At 19.8% G+C, this 18,752-nt stretch overlaps 5 protein-coding genes across 5 annotated transcripts; all 5 read right to left on the bottom strand.

The window, feature by feature from the left end:
- Positions 1–2,357: 2,357 nt before the first annotated feature.
- PY17X_0222001 (PIR protein) lies at positions 2,358–3,470 on the bottom strand (the record flags this gene model as incomplete). Its single annotated transcript, XM_022957900.1, has 3 exons — positions 2,358–2,444; positions 2,549–3,331; positions 3,456–3,470. The coding sequence occupies 3 exons, from the start codon at positions 3,468–3,470 to the stop codon at positions 2,358–2,360; spliced, it is 885 nt and encodes a 294-aa protein (XP_022811312.1).
- A 2,336-nt stretch (positions 3,471–5,806) lies between these two features.
- Positions 5,807–6,888, bottom strand: PY17X_0221901 (PIR protein; the record flags this gene model as incomplete). The annotated part of the gene is made up of 3 exons (XM_022957901.1): positions 5,807–5,893; positions 5,981–6,766; positions 6,874–6,888. The coding sequence occupies 3 exons, from the start codon at positions 6,886–6,888 to the stop codon at positions 5,807–5,809; spliced, it is 888 nt and encodes a 295-aa protein (XP_022811313.1).
- Positions 6,889–9,589: 2,701 nt separating this feature from the next.
- On the bottom strand, positions 9,590–10,816 carry PY17X_0221801 (PIR protein; the record flags this gene model as incomplete). The annotated part of the gene is made up of 3 exons (XM_022957902.1): positions 9,590–9,672; positions 9,794–10,664; positions 10,802–10,816. 3 exons carry the CDS (start codon positions 10,814–10,816, stop codon positions 9,590–9,592), a joined length of 969 nt encoding a protein of 322 aa, XP_022811314.1.
- Positions 10,817–13,075: 2,259 nt separating this feature from the next.
- Positions 13,076–14,257, bottom strand: PY17X_0221701 (uncharacterized protein; the record flags this gene model as incomplete). The annotated part of the gene is made up of 3 exons (XM_721729.1): positions 13,076–13,162; positions 13,253–14,116; positions 14,240–14,257. 3 exons carry the CDS (start codon positions 14,255–14,257, stop codon positions 13,076–13,078), a joined length of 969 nt encoding a protein of 322 aa, XP_726822.1.
- A 2,384-nt stretch (positions 14,258–16,641) lies between these two features.
- PY17X_0221601 (PIR protein) lies at positions 16,642–17,769 on the bottom strand (the record flags this gene model as incomplete). The annotated part of the gene is made up of 3 exons (XM_022956307.2): positions 16,642–16,728; positions 16,815–17,633; positions 17,755–17,769. The coding sequence occupies 3 exons, from the start codon at positions 17,767–17,769 to the stop codon at positions 16,642–16,644; spliced, it is 921 nt and encodes a 306-aa protein (XP_022810759.2).
- Positions 17,770–18,752: the final 983 nt, after the last annotated feature.

Below are 18,752 nucleotides of genomic sequence, written 5' to 3'. Positions count from 1 at the left end.
TATAATGAAATTCTGTTATAATTTGGAGATTATGTGGGATGATATTATTTATATATGTTGTATTTACTTAATCTCTTTACATAGCAGTTATCTTTCGCTAGACATATTATTCTTAATTTTAACTTCATATAAAATAATAATACATTAGTATTACTAAAATCATATTATATTTATTTTATGGAAATTAGCTAAATTAACTTAAATAGAGGGTTGCATAATACATTTTATACAAAAAATACTATTCTTACTAACATTTCGTATAACTTTATTATAAAAATTAATATACTTTTATAATGAATTTAAAAAATATATACATATGCTTTAATATAGAACACAAACAACGTCATAAAATTAAAATACTACACAAATATAAAAAATTAAGAAAGTTATTATTATTAGAATCCTTAAAGTATATAAATAGTAATTTTTTAAATATATTAAATTTGTATATACTTGTTTCTTATAATATATATTATAGTTTTTTCTAAAATAATAGCATTTTCAAATTTAGCTACATGCTCCATTTTCTATGCAAATTACATAAATTTATATTATTTTTATTTAATATAGATAAATTAAAAAATAATTTTAATGCGTTAAATAACTTGATTTTATTCCTACATATTTCAATTGAGAAGTATTATCTATTGGGTAATTTTATTATATATTTTCCCATCTTTTCCATTATTTAAAACAACAATTAGCACTAACCCATACTTATTAATATATTTATAAGATTAAATAAATCTTTGAATGTAGATTGATTTTAAAATAATACATAGTAAATATTAAATATTAACATATAAATAAGTATTGATGCAAATTTTAAAGTATAATAGAAAGCTATATTTAATTAAGTTGTTAAATTGCTCTTTAAGAGGAGAGAGATAAGATATATTTGCCATTTTAATATATCAATTTAGATAAAAATTTCCTAAATACTATGCATTGTTCATTCTTATATTATATATTTATTGATATAGTTATCAATGTATGTACATTCAAATAATTTATTAAAAATTCTATATTTTATTAATTATATGGTAACGTAATGTTTTAGATTAAAAATGATTATTCAATAAAAACTAATAATATAATAAGAGTTAATATGGAATAATAAAATGACATTTAACATGAATTGAGTCTTTATCATTTTTTCCATGGATCCAAATTTTTATAATATTAAACCCCATATCCCAAATTGAATCTTTAACAAAAATATAATCATTGATATCTTTATAATGTATTATTTGTCTTTTCGATAATATTAATGTTTAATTATATGAAGGTTTCACAATAAAATAATATTTCAATATTAGTTATTAGTATAATATTTTACCAGCTTATATATATAGGTATATAATATTACGTTATTCTATTTATCATATTATTTATAATTATTAAAACAAAATATGATAAAAAATTTATTAATATACTTATATGCAATTATATTAACTATTTTAAAATATAATATATTTATACCTCAAAATATAAAATTTAAAAATTAATAGAGATTAATCTATTATTATACCTTTATGATAATTAAATTAATATATAAAACTATTCCTACCAATATAAATTAGAACATTAGCATAAATTCAAATTATTGAAATGAAAAAAATGAGTATTATATATATTTATAATTTATAAATTTATTATAATATATCTATAGTACATTTTTTATGTATTACTAAAAATGTTAGATGCATAAAATGCCTTTTATAGATAACGTTGTATTTTCGATTCTCGATCGGTATTTCATGCATCTATATTTTATGAATATATATTATTACAGTTCAGTTCGATAACATGATTTAAATAAAAATATATATAATATAAGTTATAAGTTTTACTAAATAAAATGCTTCATCAACCAAAGAAACATATTATGTTATACATAATTCAATATAGTCCCTGATTAACAAGTTTTATATAATAGGAAATTATGATATATATAATATGAATTGATATATAGTCAATATCTATAATAATATATGCAATATAGACATTTTATTTTAATCATATTAAATCGGCATGATCACTCAATTATATATATTATAACTTATAAAACATGTTACGAAATTCATTACATATTAGCTTATACCCCTTCTTGGTTGCATATTTGGACTTTTGATTTCATCTTGTGATTAAAAATACGGGTATAGTACATATATTAAATTAGTGTTTAATTATAAAAATTAAATAAAGATATAATACTTAGCCCTAACCCGAATATGGGTTACATAAACACAACCCTGACCCACAGCATAAAAACTATATAAAAATTATGCAAAAATTATTTCCCAATAGACAACTTCTTAACATTTATTAATCATTATTAATCTTCGAATCATATATTATTGATTCATTTTCTTCTTTATATTTTTTATTTTTTCTCTTATTTGTTGTTTTTTAAATCGTTTCCGAAATCCAAATAATGAATACTAATATAAAATGTTAAAAAGCGTATTATTTTTTTGTTAACGTTTACATATGTATAATTAAAATAATATTTAAATGTAATATTTTTTAATTCCATATTATTTACCTTATAAGAAATTCCAAAAAAAAATCCTATTGCACCAAATATCGATAAAACTATAAATAATTTTGTTGCTATCGATGAACTTGATGTAAATCCAAGTCTTTGTGCAAAAATTTCTGATGCTATCCCTGGAAGAGGTGGAATATCATTACATTTATTTTTAAAATTAATATAATCAGATGATAAAGTAAACAATATTTTACTACATGAACTTTTTCCAGTAATATTACAATTTCCATCTAATTCTTTATATTTTTCAACAAATTTATTAGCCTTTTCCAAAATTTTCTCACAATTTGGCTTGCTTTCATCAAATTCAGTATACATATTACATAATATATTAAATGCTTCATATAATTTAGATATAATATTTTTATTCATATCATTATTCGTCAAATCGTGTTTTTTATCTATAAGATCCTTATAATTTTTATACTCCGAAACATTATCTATAGGATTTGTGTACTTATCATTATTTATAGTTGTATCATAAAAATGTTTTAGATGGCTGATGTTGCTATTAGTATTTTCTTTTAGGTTTAACATATAACTTAACCATATAATAATGTAATCAACAATATTGGTGTTACTTTTGGCAACAGACTTAAACAACTCAGAAGTCCCAAAGAATTCATCAAAAAAATATAAACAACCAGCATTAATTTTTGCGATAGGATCATTACAACCACTAGTACAATACTTTTTGAAATACTCATCAATAAATTGATACTCTCCATTACTCAATTCATCAGGAAATTTCGCCTTTACTAAAAGGAAGTTACTACACTAAAAAACATTTAAAAACAATTAATAAAAACGCAAATTATTAAAATAAAGTTTAATGATATTTATATATAATGCAATATCAAAAAATGTAAAGGAAAGCATTATTATTAAAAAATGCATATACCAGATTTTTATCCATTGTGATAAAATTTCATTTTAGATTTGTAAATTGGGTAGAATCATCTGTTTTATATACGTTGTCCCCAATATGTGACGCAAATACTTTAACCCTATATATAACAATTGTTTGTAGTTAAATATATTATAACTTTTTAATAATTAAATTAATATGAATAATAAAATAATATTATTAGTAAAGAAACGTTATATTTCTGTTTATGATAATTAGCTAAATTACCTTAAATAGAGGGTTGCTTAATACATTTTTGATTAAATATAGATATGATGTATTTTATACAAAAAGTGCTATTCTTACTAACATCTGGTACAACTTTATTATAAAAATTAATATACTTTTATAATGAATTTAAAATATGTTTGAACATAGAAAAAGAATATATTTATATTTTATGTTTTAATGATTTCTCATCTAAAACTTAAATACTATATAAATATAAAAAATAAAAAATAATATTATTACTATAATCCTTAAAAGTATATAAATCGTCGCTTTTAAAAATATATTAAATTTTTATATATTTGTTTCTTATAATATATAATATAGTTTTTTCTAAAATTATAGTATTTTCAAATTATGTTGCATGTTCCATTTTCTATATAAATTATATAAATTTATATTATTTTTATTTAATATAGATAAATTAAAAAATAATTTTAATGCGTTAAATAACTTTATTTTTATTTCTAGATATTCCAATTTAGAAGTATTTTCTATTGGGTAATTTTATAATATATTTTTCCATCTTTTCCATTCTTTAAAACAATTTGCACTGAACCCGTATTTATAAGCTTAAATAAGTCTTTGAATGAATATTATTTTTAAAATAATGCTTAGTAAATATTAACACATAAATAAGTATTGATGCAAATTTTAAACTATAATAGAAAACGATGATTAATTAGGTTGTTATATTGCACTTTAAGAGGAGAGAGATAAGATATATTTGCTCTTTTAATATGTAAATTTAGATAAATGGTCGCTAAATGTCCTACATAGTTTATTTTATTGTTATAGTTATCAATGTATATACATTCAAATAGTTTATTAAAATATTTATATTATATTAATTTTATGATAAAACAGTGCTATTTGTAATTAAAGATTATTTATTAAACAATGATAATATAATACGCGTTAATATTAAATAATAAAAAGATATTTAACGTTGAGTCTTTATACTTTTTTTTATTTATCCATATTTTATAATATAAAATTATAAATCCCAAATTGGATCTTTAACAAATATATAAAAATTATACCTTTATAATGCATCATTATGTGTCTTCAATAATATTAATATTTAATTATATGAAGGTTTCACAATAAAATAATATTTCAATATTAGTTATTAGTATAGTATTTATTAGATTATATATATAGGCATATAATAATAACGATATTATATCTATCAAATTATTTACAATTAGTATAACAAACTATAACATTATATTTTATTAATATACTTATATTTTATTTTTTAAATCTTTTGAAATATAATTTATTTATACCTCAAAAGTATAAAGTTTAAAAATTAATAATGATCAATCTAATATTATACCTTTATAGTAAATAAATTAATGTATATATAACTATTTATATCAATATTAATTAAAAAATTAACATAAAATGATACTAAATACAATCGAAAGTTAAAAGGATAGTATACATATATCTATAATTTATTTTTTTATTAATATCCATAATTCTATTGATTATTAAAAATGTTAGATGCATAAAATGCCTTTTATAGATATCGTTGTATTGTCGATACTCGATCGATATTTTATGAATATCTATTATTACAGTTCGGTTATTAAAATACAATTTAAATAAAAATAATAATGACACAAATAATAAGTTTTACTAAATAAAGAAATATATTATGATATGCATAATTCAATATAGCTCTGGGTTATCAAGTTTTATATAATGAAAATTATGATATAGAATAATATGAATTCATATATAATCAATATAGACATTTTATTTTAATCATATTAAATTGGCATGAACACTCAATTATGTATATTATAACTTATGAAAAAATGTGATGCGACACATCTCATATTAATGGATATGTTCCTTTTGGGGGTATATTTGGCTTTTGAATTTCATTTCGTGATTAAACATACAGAATTATACATATATTAAATTAGTGTTCAAATTATAAAAAATTAAATATAATATAATACTTATCCCTAACCCGAATATGGGTTCCACAAAATAAAAACTATATAAAAATTATGTAAAAATTATTTCCAAATAGACAGTTTCTTAAAATATATAAATCATTATTACTATTCCTGAAATAGTCATTCTCTTCGAATTATATATTAACGATTCATTTTCTTCTTTATATTTTTTATTTTTTCTCTTATATATTGTTTTTGAGCTCGTTTCCGAAATCCAAACAACGAATACTAATATAAAATGTTAAGAAGCATACGTTTTCTTTGTTAATGTTTGCATATATATAATATTTTTTTTTTTAATTCCTTATTATTTACCTTATAAGAAATTCCTAAAAAAAATGCTATTGCACCAAATATCGATAAAACTGTAAATATTTTGTTTCCCATCGGCGAACTTGATGATGCATCTTCAAGTGTAGATGCTAATGCAGAAATGTCTGCTGTTATCTCTGGAAGCGGTTGAACATTTTTACATTTATTTTTTAAATAATCATAATCATTTGATAAAGCAGACAATATTTGATTATTTGAGGTACCCTCAGTATTACTGCCATCTTTGAGCTTTTTATATTTTATAACAAAACTAGTAGCATCATTTAACAGTTTTTTGTTATCTGTATTCGTTGCTTTATTAGCATACATACTACATATTAATTTGGATGCATCATAAAATTTAGAAAGATCTTTAAAATCAATATCCAACAAATCTTTTTGTTTATTTATGAATTCCTCAAGAAATGTAAATTTATTGGAATCACCTGTAAAATTACTATATTTAGTATTACCAATTACATGTTGAGTATAAAATTCGTTTATATTGCTGGTTTTGTGATCTAAGTTTTGATTTAATTTGTAACTTAACCATAAAATAATATATATAAAAAATGGTTGAGTAATATATTCATTATCACCTATCTTTGGGTATTTAGTAAAATATTTTCCAAGTAACCATAAAAATCCAATCGTAATTTTTTCGAGGTCAGTATCGCAGTTATTATTAGGGCAGTACTTATCGAAATTTGTAATTTTATTAAATTCAGATTTTGGTATACCGCCTAATTCATCGGGTAAATGCAACCTCAAAAGATCAAAGTTTGAACACTAAGAAACCATTTAAAAAAAATGATAAAAATATGTATTAAGAAAATGTTATTAAAATAAAACTTAATGAAGTCTATAGGAAATATAATATCAAAAAGTGTACATACTAGACTATCATCCATTATGATGGAATATAATTTATAATCCTAGGTTAAGGGGATATCATATTATTTTTATATATATATACTAAAATAGGTAATACAATTATTTAATCCTATATACAGGAATTATTTGGAGATAAAAATGTTTTTATTATTATTAATTTCAATTTAAAATAAATATGAAATAATAATATAATGTTATTACTAAAAGAATATTATATTTTTGTTTATGGTAATTAGATAAATTGCCTTATTAGGGGTGTTGTTTAATACATGTTTTATCATATGTATATATAATACAATTCTGGATAAATTGTTATCCTTAATAACATTCATGTGAGAATTACTATAAAAATTAAAGTAACATTGTAATGAATTTAAAATATATCTTCTTATACATATGCTTTAATATAGAAAATAAACGTCATTTCTTTTGTTTTAATGATTGTCCTTCTAAAAATTAAATACTGTATAAATCTAAAAAATTAAAAATTATATTATTACTATAATCCTTAAAAGTATATAAATAGTAATTTTTTTAAATATATTAAATTTTTATATACTTGTTTTTTATAATATATAATGTAGTTTTTTCTAAAATTATAGTATTTTAAGGTTAAGTTATATGCTCCACTTTTTATGCAAATTATATAATTTTAATATTATTTTTATTTAATATATATCCATTCCAATTATATTTAACATTTTCAATAACTTTATTTTTATTTCTATATATTCCAATTTATAAATATTCCTTATTGGGTAATTTTATAATATATTTTGCACATATTTCCCACGGTTTAAAACGAGAATTAGCATTGGACCCGTATTTATAAGCTTATATAAGTATTTTAATGCATATTGTTTTTAAAATAATACTTAGTAAATATTAAATATATAACACATAAATAAGTACTGATGAACATTTTTAAGTATAATAGAAAATTATGTGTACTAGGTTGGTATATTGCACTTTGAGAGGAGAGATAAGGGAAGTATGATTTTTTAAGACAAGGATGTAGCCATATAAGATTTACCTATTCTATATAGCTAATTATATTTTTTACCATTAAACCTTTTAACTCATGTATGTATATATTAAAATTATTCATTAAAAATAACTTAGAGTTATTAATTTCTAAATATATGGTTTGCTTTTGTATTTATAATAAACTATATTTTTAAGTAAACTATAAAATTATTAATATTATTTTGCTTGACAGTGTTAATTCTAATATTATCGCATTAAAGCATATTAAAATGAATGTTATAATATTTCATTTGATCCTGTATGCATACAATTTTATTCTTATTACAATTTTAATAATATATATAATGAATTTATACTCATGTAATGTTTCAAATAAACATCATATGTTTGTTCATATTTAATATTTTATTTATTGTTATTACTATTATTATTGTTACTGCTAGATCACTGTATAGTACAACGGAATAATTAATGCCCTTAATATAAATACTTTAAATCAATGGATGATATGTCTGTGATTCATTGTTTAAAGTATAAACAGATATACTATCTCATAAAACGATATATTTATAATACATATTTATTAATTTATATATTATAACCTAATAAAAATAATATTAGTTCAAATTAAATTAATATTATTTGCCTTTTCGATAAAATTAATATTAGTATTTAATTATATGAAGTTTCCACAATAAAACAATATTTCAATATTAGTTATTAGTAGACCATTTTATTAAATTATATACATAGATATATAATAATAACGCTATTCTATCTATCATGTTATTTATAATTATTAGGACAAAATATGATATGAAAATTTATTAATATACTTATATTTTATTTTTTTAAAATTTTAAATATAATATATTTATACCTCAAACTATAAAATTTAAAAATGAATATTGATTAATCTAATAGTATATCTTTATAGTAAATAAATTAATGTATATATAAGAATCTCTATTATTTGAATTTAAAACCTTAATATAAATATAAAGAAAATGATATTATATACAATCGAAAGTTAAAAGGATAATATACATATATCTATAATATAATTTTTTATCAATATGCATATTTTATTGATTATTAAAAATGTTAGATGCATAAAATGCATTTTATAGATAACGCTGTATTATCGAATATCGATCGATATTTTATAAATATCTATTATTATAATTCGGTTGTTAAAATACAATTTAAATTAAAACAAATATGATACAAATAATAAGTTTATTAAATAAAATGTTTCATCAAATAAATAAATAAATATATTGCATATTATGATATGCATAATTCAATATAGATATGGGTTAACAAGTCTTATATAATAAATAATTATCATATATCATAATATGAATAAATATATGCAATATAGACATTTTTTTTAATCATATTAAATCAGGATGAACACTAAATTATATATATTATAATTTATGAAAAAAAATTATGTGACTCTTTTCATATTAATGGTAGTACCCCTTTTTTGGTTGCATATTTAGGCTTTGCCGCGTGATTAAACATATGTGAATGGTCATATATTTAATTAGTGTTCAAATTATAAAAAATTAAATGCAATATAATACTTAGCCCTAACCCCAATGTGGGTTCCACAAACACAACTATGACCCACAACATAAAAATAATATAAAAACTATGATCAAAAATTACTTCGAAATAGACGCTTTCTTAAAATACATCAATCTTCATACTCGGAATAATTTATTAATGATCAGTTTTTTTCTTTATTTTTTTAGCTTTTCTCTTAAATGTTTTTGAACTCTTTTCCGAAATCCAAATAATGAATACTAATATAAAATGTTAAAAAGTATACGATTTATTTGTTAAAATTTGCATATATAATGAAAATAATTTTAAATTCCTTATTATTTACCTTATAAGAAATTCCCAAAAAAATTGATATTGCACCAAATATCAATAAAACTGGAATTATTTTGCTTACTATCGATGAACTTGATGATGCAATATCAGGATTATCTACACCTTGTTCAAAACTATCTACACCTTGTTCAAAACTATCTACACCTTGTTCAAAACTATCTACACCTTGTTCAAAACTATCTACACCTTGTCCTAAACCATCTATATATTGTCCAGGCTTTTCTTTTGTTTTTGCCGATAGAGAGGATAAAATATCTTTACATTCCTTTTTAAAATCATTATAATCAGTTGATAAAGTGGACAATAGTTTATTATATGAACCATTTCCAGTATTACTAGTATCTTTCTTAAGCTCTTCATATTTATTAAAAAATTCATTATTATCATCCAAATAATTCTCGCAATTTTTTTTTTCATAATCAAGTTCATTATACAGGTTACATAATGATTTAAATGCTTCATAAAATTTAGTTACAATATTACGATCCATATACAAAAATTCCTTTCTTTTATCTATAAGACCCTTATAATTATCATGATCATGATAATTAAATTCACTTTTTTCCGTCTTATACTTACCACAAGTATTTATGTAATTATTATAAAAAGTATCTATAATGTTTTCTTCACTTTTCTTTAGGTTTAACATATAACTTAACCATATCAAAATGTAATCAACAATATAGGGGTTACTTTTTGAAGGAGAGGGTAACACACCAGAATCGCTATAGAATTGATCCAACAAATATAAACATCCAGCACTTATTAAATCGAAATCATTTTCACATCGCTTATTATCACAATAATCATTTAAAAATTTATCATCTTTAATTTCATAGCTTTCTTTATCTTTCAATTCATCGGAAATCCATTCCCTTACACTCTTGAACTCTTTACACTAAAAAACATTTAAAAACAATTAATAAAAACGCGAATTATTAAAAATTTTATTAAAATAAAGTTTAATGATATTTATATGTAATACAATATAAAAAAATGTAAAGGAAACTATTATTTTTAAAAAAATGCATATACCATTTCCTTATTCATTATAATTGGATTTTATTTTTGATTTGTAAATTGAATAAAATCATGCTGTTTTTATATATACTATACCAAATATGTGACCCTAATACTTTAACCCTATATATAACAGTTGTCTGTAGTTAAATATATTATAATTTTTTCAATAATGAAATTAATATAGAATAATAAAATAATATTATTACTAAAATCATATTATACTTATTTTATGGCAATTAGCTAAATCACCTTAAATATAGGGTTTCTTAATACACCTTTGATTAAATATATGATGCATTTTATACAAAAAGACTATTATTAATAAAATATGGTATAACTTTATTATAAAAATGAATATTCTTCTATAAAGAATTTAAAGTATGTTTGAACATAGAAAAGGAATATATTTATATCTTATGTTTTGATGATTGTCCTTCAAAAAATTAAATGCTGTATAAATCTAAAAAATAAAAATTATATTATTACTATAATCCTTAAAATATATTAAACTTTTATATATTTGATTCTAATACTATATACAATGCTTTATTAAAATTATAATGTTTTCAAATTAAGTTATGTTATTTACATCTCTATGCAAATTATATAAATTTATATTGTTTTTAATGAATGTAGATAAATTCATAATCCATTTTAATGAATCCGATAACATTATTTTTATTCCTATATACTTCAATTTAGAAGTATATCTTATTAGGCAATTTTATAATATATTTTGCCATATTTTTCCACTGTTAAAACAATTTGCACTGAACCTATACTTATAAGCTTAAATAAGCCTTTGAATGTATATTATTTTTAAAATCATACTTAGTAAATACTAATTATATAAAACATAAATAAGTATTGATGCAAATTTTAAAGTATAATATAAAACTATGTTTAATTAGGTTATTATATTTCACTTTAAGAGGAGAGAGATAAGATATATTGCTCTTTTAATATATAAATTTAGATAAATATTCATTAAATGTTCTACATAATTCATTTTATTTTATACATTTTATTGTATAGTTATCAATGTATATACAATCAAATAATTTATTAAAAATACTATATTTTATTAATTCTACAAAAAACTATGATAATATAATATTGAATAATAAAATGATATTTAATATTAATTAAGTATTTAACCCTTTCTCCATTAATCCATATTTTTAGAATATAAAACTACAAATTCCAAATTAAACAATTAACAAATATATAATGTATTATTATGTCTTTTCGATAAAATTAATGTTTAATTATATAAAGGTTTCACAATAAAACAATATTTTAATATTAACTATTGGTAATTTCTATATTATATGTATAGGCATATAATAATGAATCATATCTATAATATTAAATTTTATTATATACTTATATTTTATTTTTTAACTATTTTAAAATATAATATATTTTACCTCAAAATTAAAAAATTAATAGTAATTAATATAATGTTCTACCTTTATGATAAGTTAAAGCGTATGGAGCAACTTCTATTAATACAATAAGATAATAGTAACTACAATTACTACTTCAAAAAATGTTAGAAGCATAACAATAATTTATAGATTATGTTATATTGTCGATTCTCGATCGATATTTATGAATCTATATTTTATGATTATCTATTATACATTAATAGTGTGCTTAATTAACATTAAAAATATAATCATTAATATGAATCGAGTTATAATTATACTCTGATAATAAAATTATTATACTGTTCGGTTATAAAAATACGATTTAAATTAAAATAAATATCATACAAATAATAAGTTTTACTAAATAAAATTTTCATATAATAAAGAAACATATTATGATATGCATAATTCAATATAACCACATATTAACTTTTATATAGGCAATTACGATAAAGCATAATATGAATTAATATATGTAAAATAGTTATTTTACTTTAATCATATTAAATATATATTAACACTCAATTATATATATTATAACTTATGGAAAAATGTTATACAACCCCATTTATATTAGCTTATCCCCATTTGGGGTTGAATATTTGGGCATCATCTCTTGATTAAACATACGGGATGATACATATATTAAATTATTGTTTAAGTTATAAAAAATTAAATGCAATGTAATACTTAGCCCTAACCCGAATATGGGTTCCATAAACACAACCCTGACCCTTAACATAAAAACTATATAAAAATTATGATAAAAAATTACTTCCCAATAGACAGTTACTTAACATATATTAATCATTGCTACTGTTTCTGAAATAGTCAATACTCTTTGAATCATATATTAATGATCAGTTTTATTCTTTATATTTTTTATTTTTTCTCTTAAATATTGTTTTTGAGATCGTTTCCGAAATCCAAATAACGAATACTAGTATAAAAATTAAAAAAAATGTATAATTTATTTATATCCACGAATTATTCAGTGCTGAATATATTTATTAATTGACTTTTTATTTACCTTATATGCAATTCCTAATAAAATCAATGTTGCAACAAATATAAATGGTATTGAAATTAATTTATTTAATATCGATGAACTTGATGATGTTGAATCAGAATCTGATACTTGAGTTTCAAAACTTGATACTTCAATTCCAGACATTGATGTTGATATTCCACTCGTGGAGTCATCCATTTGTGTTTTTTTTTTCGGTATAGGCTTTGTTTGTAATGTTGGCATATCATAACTTTTAACTTGCCCTTTAAGATCATTATAATCATTTGATAATATAGACATTATTTTATTATATGAACTATTTTCATTATAATTAGAATCTTCATTAAGTTCATTATATATTTTAATAAATTTATTAGAACATTCGGAATATGTATTGAACATGTCTTTTTTACCAACATTAATATGCATATTGCATAAGATTTTAAGTAAACCATAAAATTTAGACATAACACTAATATTAATATTCATCAATTCTTTTTTTTGATTTATAAGATCAATATAATTTGTATATCCCGTAACATCATCTATATGATTTTTATACTCATCGGTATTTTGCATATGCTTACTATAAAATTCATTTAGATTGGAAAATTGTGTATTTAACATTTTATTTAATTTATGGCTTAACCAAATCATAATGTATACAACAACATTCATATTTCCATTTGCATTATTCGAAAAATTATATGAACTTCCATAAAATTGTTTAAATAACCATAAACATCCAGCATGAATCTTATTGACGTTACTATCACATTTTTTTTTAGGGCAGTAGTTTTTGATCGTTCCACCACTAATAGAATATTCCCCAGATGCATTTAAATCATCGGGAAAAAGCTTCCATATACTTTCAAATTCTCCACACTAAGAAACCATTTTAAAAAATCAAATAAAAATGTCTATTAAAATGAACTTGTTATTAATTTATAGATAATAAAATATCAAAAATGTTAGTAACAAAGATTTTATTCAAGAAATTTTATGTACCATTTTACTAGTCAACATATTGGAAATTTATTTTCGACCTATAAATTAAGTATATCATATTAATTTCACATATTACATCAGAATATGGGACATAAAATTGGATTCTCTATATAAAAATTATCTGTAGTTAACCATATTCTATTTTTAGTATTAATTTAAAATTAATGTAAAGTAATAATACAATAGTAAGTTTATATATAATTTATTGAAATTATCTAAATTGCCTTAAATTGGAGATATTTGTTTTGGTCATATGTATAACATAAATTATGCTTAAATTTATGATTATTAATAATATTCATTGTAATTTTATTATAAAAATTTAAGGAATTTTATAATGGTTAAAAATGGATCTCCTTATATTATGTCTCAATATAGAAAAATACAAATTTGTTTCTCATGTTTTAATAAATATATTTATACCCATGAACATGTAAATATGTAAAAATGTAAAAATTAATAAATCTATTATTAATATATTTTTTAAAAGTATATAAATAAATATTTTCTAATATATTTTAAATATTTAATACTTGTTTCGAATGCTACATACCACTGTTTTATTAAAATTACAGTATTTTCAAGTTAAGTTATGTTACTTACATCTCTATGCAAATTAAATAAATTTATATTGTTTTTAATGAATGTAGATAAATTTAAAATTCATTTGAATGCGCTCAATAACTTTATTTTTATTCCAATATACCTTATTGGATAATTTTATAATATATTTTCCCATCTTTTCCATTCTTTAAAACAACAATTAGCACTGAATCCGTACTTATAATTAAATAAGTCTTTGAATGCATATTATTTTTAAAATAATGCTTATTAAATATTAACAAATAAATAAGTATTGATGCAAATTTTAAAGTATAATAGAAAACTATATGTATTAGGTTGTTATATTGCACTTTAAGAGGAGAGAGATAAGATATATTGCTATTTTAATATATAAATTTAAATAGATATTTGCTAAATGTTTTACATAGTTCATTTTTATCTTATATATTTATTGATATAGTTATCAATGTATGTACATTCAAATAATTTATTAAAAATTCTATATTTTATTAATTATATGGTAACGTAATGTTTTAGATTAAAAATGATTATTCAATAAAAACTAATAATATAATAAGAGTTAATATGGAATAATAAAATGACAGTTAACATGAATTGAGTCGTTATAATTTTCTCCATGGATCCAAATTTTTATAATATAAAACCACATTTCCCAAATTGAATCTTTAACAAAAATATAATCATTGATATCTTTATAATGTATTATTTATCTTTTCGATAATATTAATGTTTATTATATAAAGGTTTCACAATAAAATAATATTTCAATATTAGTTATTGATAGAGCATTTTATTAAATTATATGTATAGGCATATTATAATAATGTATTATATCTATCATATTATTTATAATTACTAGAACTATAACATTAAATTTTATTAATATAATTATATTTTATTTTTTAAATATTTTAAAATATTATTTATTTATATCTCAAAATATAAAATTTAAAAATTAATAGTGATTAATCTATTATTATACCTTATGATAATTAAATTAATATATATATATAACTATTCCTACCAATATAAATTAGAACATTAATATAAATGAAAGTTTTGAAATGAAAAAAGTGGATATTATATATATTTATAATTTATAAATTTATTATAATATATCTATAGTACATTTTTTATGTATTACTAAAAATGTTAGATGTATAAAATTCCTTTTATAGATAACGTTGTATTTTCGATTCTCGATCGATATTTCATGCATCTATATTTTATGAATATCTATTATTACATTTCAGTTGGATAAAACGATTTAAATAAAAATAAATATGATACAAGTTATAAGTTTTACTAAATAAAATTTTCATAAAATAAAGAAACATATTATCATATCCACAATTGAATATAGTTCTAGGTTATCAAGGCTTATATAATGAAAATTATGATATTACATAATACGACTTAATATATATTCAGCATCTATATTAATATATACAATATAGACATTTTGTTTTAATAATATTAAATCGGCATGAACACTCAATTGTATATATTATACTTTATGGGGAAAATGTTATGGGGCATTTTTCATATTAATGGCAACGCTCCTTTGGGAGTACATATTTTTAAATTCATCTCGTGATTAAACATACGGGTATAGTACATATATTAAATTAGTGTTTAATTATAAAAATTAAATAAAGATATAATACTTAGCCCTAACCTCAATATGGGTTATATAAACACAACCCTGACCCACAACATAAAAACTATATAAAAATTACTTCTCAATAGACAGTCTCTTAAAATATATCAATAATTATTACTATTCCTGGAATAATCATTATTCGTCGAATCTTATATTAATGATTTATTCTCTTCTTTATATTTTTTAGCTTTTCTCTTAATTTTTGTTTTTGAAATCGTTTCCGAAATCCAAATAACGAATACTAATATAAAAACGGTAAACAAATTATTTTTTGTTATCGTTTGCATATATATAATGAAAATAATTTTTCAAGTACTTTTTATTTACCTTATAAGAAATTCCCAAAAAAAATGCTATTGCACCAAATATCGATAAAACTATAAATAAATTGTTTGTTATCGACGAACTTGATGATCCAACTTCAGAATTTTGTTTAGAAAAATCTACAATATTTTTTGTTTTTTCAATTGATTGAAGGGGTGGAATATCCTTACAATTAACATCACTACAATTCTTTTTAAAATTATCATAATCCTTTGATAGTGTAGACAATAATTTATAATATGGACTATTTTCAGTAATACTATAATTTTTCTTAAGATATTCATATTTTTCAACAAATTCTTTAGCTTCTTTCAAATATTTATTGCATTTTGGACTTTCTTTATCAAATTCAAAATGCATCATACATAATTTATTAAATGCTTCATATAATTTAGGTACAATGCTCATATCCATATTTATCAAATCAATTTTATTATCTATAATATCCTTATAATTATTGTACCCCGTAATATCAGTTTTAGAATTTTTATACTTATCACCACGATTTATATACATTTCATAAAAATATTGTAAATTGGTCTTTCCTACATGTTCCTTTAGGTTTAGCATATAACTTAACCATATGATAATGTATTCAACAACATCGATATTACTTTTTGCATAAGACTTAAACACAGAAGAATTCTTAAAGAATGCATCAAGCAAATATAAGCATCCAGCATTAATTTTTGCGAGATTATCACTACATTCGTTACTATTGCAATAATTACTTAAAATGTTTCCATTAATAATAATTTTATAGTCTCCTTTTTCGTCCAAATTTTTGGAAAACGAGTTAGTTAGAGCAATAAGCGTTTTACACTAAGAAAGCATTTAAAAACAATTAATAAAAACGCGAATTATTAAAATAAAGTTTAATGATATATATAATACAATATCAAAAAATGTAAAGGAAATTATTATTATTAAAAAATGCATATACCACATCCTTATCCATTGTAATGAAATTTCATTTTATATTTGTAAATCGAGTAGAATCATGCTATTTTATATAAGCTACCCCCAATATGTGACGCAAATGCTTTAACCCTATATATAACACTATCTGTAGTTAAATATATTATATGCTTTTCAATAATTAAATTAATATAAAATAATATAATAATATTATTACAAAGAAAAGTTATATTTATCTTTATGATAATTAGCTAAATTACCTTAAATAGAGGATTGCTTAATACAGTTTTTATTAAATATAGATATGATGCATTTTATACAAAAAATTCTATTCTTATTAATATCTGGTATAACTTTATTATAAAAATTAATATAATTTTATAATGAATTTAAAGTATGTTTGAACATAGAAAAGGAATCTATTTATATTTTATGTTTTAATGATTTCAATTCTAAAACTTAAATACTGTATAAATTTAAAAAATAAAAAATTATATTATTATTATTACTATAATCCTTGAAAATATATAAATAGTGATTTTTAAATATATATTAAATATTTATATACTTGTTTCTTATAATATATACCATATTTTATTAAAATTATAATACTTGCAAATTAAGTTGCATTGTTCTCTTTTTAATTGCATATACATAATTTTAATATTGTTTTTATTCAATATAGATAAATTAAAAAATAATTTTAATGAATTAAATAGCTTTATTTTTATTCCTATATATTTCAATTTATAAATATACCTTATTAGGTAATTTTATAATATATTTTGCACATCTTTTCCACGGTTTAAAACGAGAATTAGCATTGGACTTGTATTTATAATCTTAAATAAGTCTTTAAATGTATATTGTTTTTAAAATAATACTTAGTATATATTAAATATTAACATATAAATAACTATTGATGCAAATTTTAAGGTATAATAGAAAACTATGTGTAATTAGGTTGGTATATTTGCATTTTAGATAGGAGAGATAAGGGAATTATGCTTTTTTAAGACAATT

This window comes from Plasmodium yoelii (genome assembly GCF_900002385.2).
Source record: "Plasmodium yoelii strain 17X genome assembly, chromosome: 2".
In the NCBI taxonomy this organism is placed as follows: domain Eukaryota; phylum Apicomplexa; class Aconoidasida; order Haemosporida; family Plasmodiidae; genus Plasmodium; species Plasmodium yoelii.
This window is presented reverse-complemented; position numbering and strand designations above follow the sequence as displayed.